The sequence below is a fragment of the Bison bison genome, unplaced genomic scaffold (genome assembly GCF_000754665.1).
Source record: "Bison bison bison isolate TAMUID 2011002044 unplaced genomic scaffold, Bison_UMD1.0 scf7180017864338, whole genome shotgun sequence".
Taxonomy (NCBI): domain Eukaryota; kingdom Metazoa; phylum Chordata; class Mammalia; order Artiodactyla; family Bovidae; genus Bison; species Bison bison.
The window spans coordinates 4,881,737-4,884,698 of record NW_011494910.1 but is presented as its reverse complement, the minus strand read 5'-3'; the positions used below and the strand labels follow the sequence as shown (position 1 = coordinate 4,884,698).

The 2,962-nt window shown below is 34.9% G+C and overlaps 1 protein-coding gene across 1 annotated transcript in view; it reads right to left on the bottom strand.

The window, feature by feature from the left end:
* The window catches only part of LOC104998882 (zona pellucida sperm-binding protein 3 receptor-like), an 84,620-nt gene that overhangs the window by 64,071 nt on the left and 17,587 nt on the right, over positions 1 to 2,962 (bottom strand). Inside the window, exon 4 of the mRNA XM_010854267.1 lies at positions 2,105 to 2,204. Within this exon, the coding sequence (XP_010852569.1) occupies positions 2,105 to 2,204 (100 nt within the window). The remainder of the gene's footprint in view (positions 1 to 2,104; positions 2,205 to 2,962) is intronic.

The following is a 2,962-nucleotide window of genomic DNA, read 5'->3' as shown; positions in this document are numbered from 1 at the left end:
GTTCTCCATAGTGGCTGTACTAGGTTGCATTCCCACCAACAGTGTAAGAGGGTTCCCTTTTCTCCACACCCTCTCCAGCATTTATTATTTGTAGACTTTTGGATTGCAGCCATTCTGACTGGTGTGAAATGGTACCTCATAGTGGTTTTGATTTGCATTTCTCTGATAATGAGTGATGTTGAGCATCTTTTCATGTGTTTGTTAGCCATCTGTATGTCTTCTTTGTGAAAACTCAATGGTAAAAAGCTAAATAATCCAGTTAGAAAATGGGCAAAAGATATGAACAGATATAGAAAGGGACAACAGAGGATCAGATGGTTGCATGGCATCACTGACTCAATGGACATAAGTTTAAGCAAACTCCCACAGATGGTGAAGGACAGGGAAGCCTGGTGTGCTGCAGTCCATGGGGTCGCAGAGTCAGACACAACTGAATGACTGAGCAACAATCACGGAGGAAGATACAAATGGCAAATAAGCACATAAAAAGAAGTTCAACATCAATGTCTATGACAGAAATACAAACTAAAACCACAGTGAGATATCACCACACCTATCGAAGTGTCTAAAATAATTGGCAACATCAAATGCTGATGTGGATGGTACAGATTAGTCTGACATTGCTGATGGGAACATAAAATGGTTCGACATCTCTGGAAAACAGGCAATTTCCTTTAAAAATTAAATCTATGACTATTATATTACCCACCTATGTATCTACCCCAGAAAAAAATGAAGATGTAAGTTCACATTTACACACACACAAAACCTATATGCAAATGTTTTCAACAGGTGAATGGCTAAACAAATTTCATACCGTGAAATATAGTCTCAGCAATAAAGTCTCACACACACACAGAGAGAAATGAAACCTGAATAAGGTTAATGAATTATATCAGTGTCGATTTCTTGATTGTGATACTGTACTACAGTCATGGAAGACAGTACCACTCGGACAAACTGGAACAATAATGTATAGAATCTCTCTTTGCTGTTTCTTGTGACTGCATATCAACCTACACATCTCAAATTAATAAGTTTTTTAAAACTACAAGGAAGTCTTATTTTCTAATCTGAATGGGCAATCCTCAATTGAAGAGATGTTGGGAAAATAGATGTTTGTTTGCATTACAAAATTGAACAAAGTCTGTGAAGAGAAATTTAGCAATATTTATCAATATTTTAAAGTATCATCTCTGTGATCCTGTAATCCTACTTCTGGGAATTTTTCCTACAGACATAACTGCATGCATGCAAAATATCATGTACAGAAAATTATGCATCAGGGCATTGTAGGTAATAGTACAAGAAGAGAAACTCACAAATTCTATCAATAGGAACCATTAAATAAACTATGATAAGCTATGATTCATCCACTGAAAAACTATACAGCTGTAAACATATATGCACAGAATGAAGAAACAGCACATGAATATCAGAGATCTCCAGTACATATGTATCTTAGTCCAAGGTGCTATAATGGAATATCATAGATTGATGGTTTAAACAACAGAAATTTATTTCTCACAGTTCTGGAAGTTGGAGATCAGGACACCAGCATGATCATGTTCCAGCAAGAACCCTCTTCCTGGATTGTAAGTGGCAGTCATCTTGCTGTGTCCTCACATGGTGCAGACAAACAGAAAGGAAACTAGCTCTGTGTTTCGCCTTATATTGGGCCTAATCCCATAATGCGGGCTCCACTCTTATGACTTCATTAACTTCCAAAGGCCTTATCTCCAAATACTATCACACTGGAAATCAGGGTTCAACATACAAATTTGGGAAGGATACAAACATTCAATCCATGGCAATATTGTTAAGTGAACAAAATAAAAGCAAGGTTTAAACTAACATGGGTAGTCAGCTGTCTTCTGTGTGATAAAGTACTCATTTGTATTTACACATGTAAAAACTAAGAAGATAAATCAGAAACTAAAGTCACTGCCTGTCAGTGGGCAGAGAGAAATGAGATGGATGGGAAGTAAGAATTCTGGATGATACTTTTCCATATCATTTTATTTTTGAAATATGTGAATGCATTATCTACATATAAAAAATTAATTGCAAGGAAAAGTATTGCTTCGGATTGCCTTATACTTACCCCTCTGAGCAGCTAAATTCTACAGTTGAACCAAAAAGAAAATCTGTCTTAACTTCTATTTTCCCATTTGGTAAGTCTCCTAGGTTTCTGCATTGCTTCTCTAGAAGGAAAATGAAATTAATGACTGATTACAATTACTGAATAGCAGTAATGGTGGGGGGGGGGAATCTGATCGATTGGCTTTAACTGCTACTTCCACATAAACACAGAAAATTTTTTCAAAACTTATTTCTTTTAAAATTTTTTTAATATAAATTTATTTATTTCAATTGGAGGTTAATTACTTTACAATATTGTATTGGTTTTGCCATACATCACCCTGACTTACTGAACTTTATATTTTGAGGAAAAATAAAAGTAAACATTTATCCCATTTTTTGAATATTTTAAAAATTTTTAAAAGAAGAAAAAATATGCTTATATTTGATGGCTTAGTTAGATCATTGTGATAATAAAGGATGACAAGTTATCCATGTAAAGTATGTTCTAAAAATATCTGTCCTTGGTCACAAGGAAACAAAAGAAAGGAAAATATTCTTTATTTTTACTGTTAACAAAATATCTGTGTATATTTCCAACTGACTGGCTCCAAATACTGGCTCCAATTACTATAGGTAATGTTAATTTTAAAGACTACTTTCATCAAAGTAGTCTTTGAATTAAAGAATTTATTAAGTTCCTAAGAGAACTCCCCCCCCCCCAAAAAAAAAAAAAAGTACAGTGGATATACAGCTTGGACTATAAAAAAGCTGAGAGCCAAAGAATTGATGCTTTTGAACTGTGGTGTTCGAGAAGACTCTTGAGAGTCCCTTGGACTGCAAGGAGATCCAACCAGTCAATCCTAAAGGAAATCAGTCC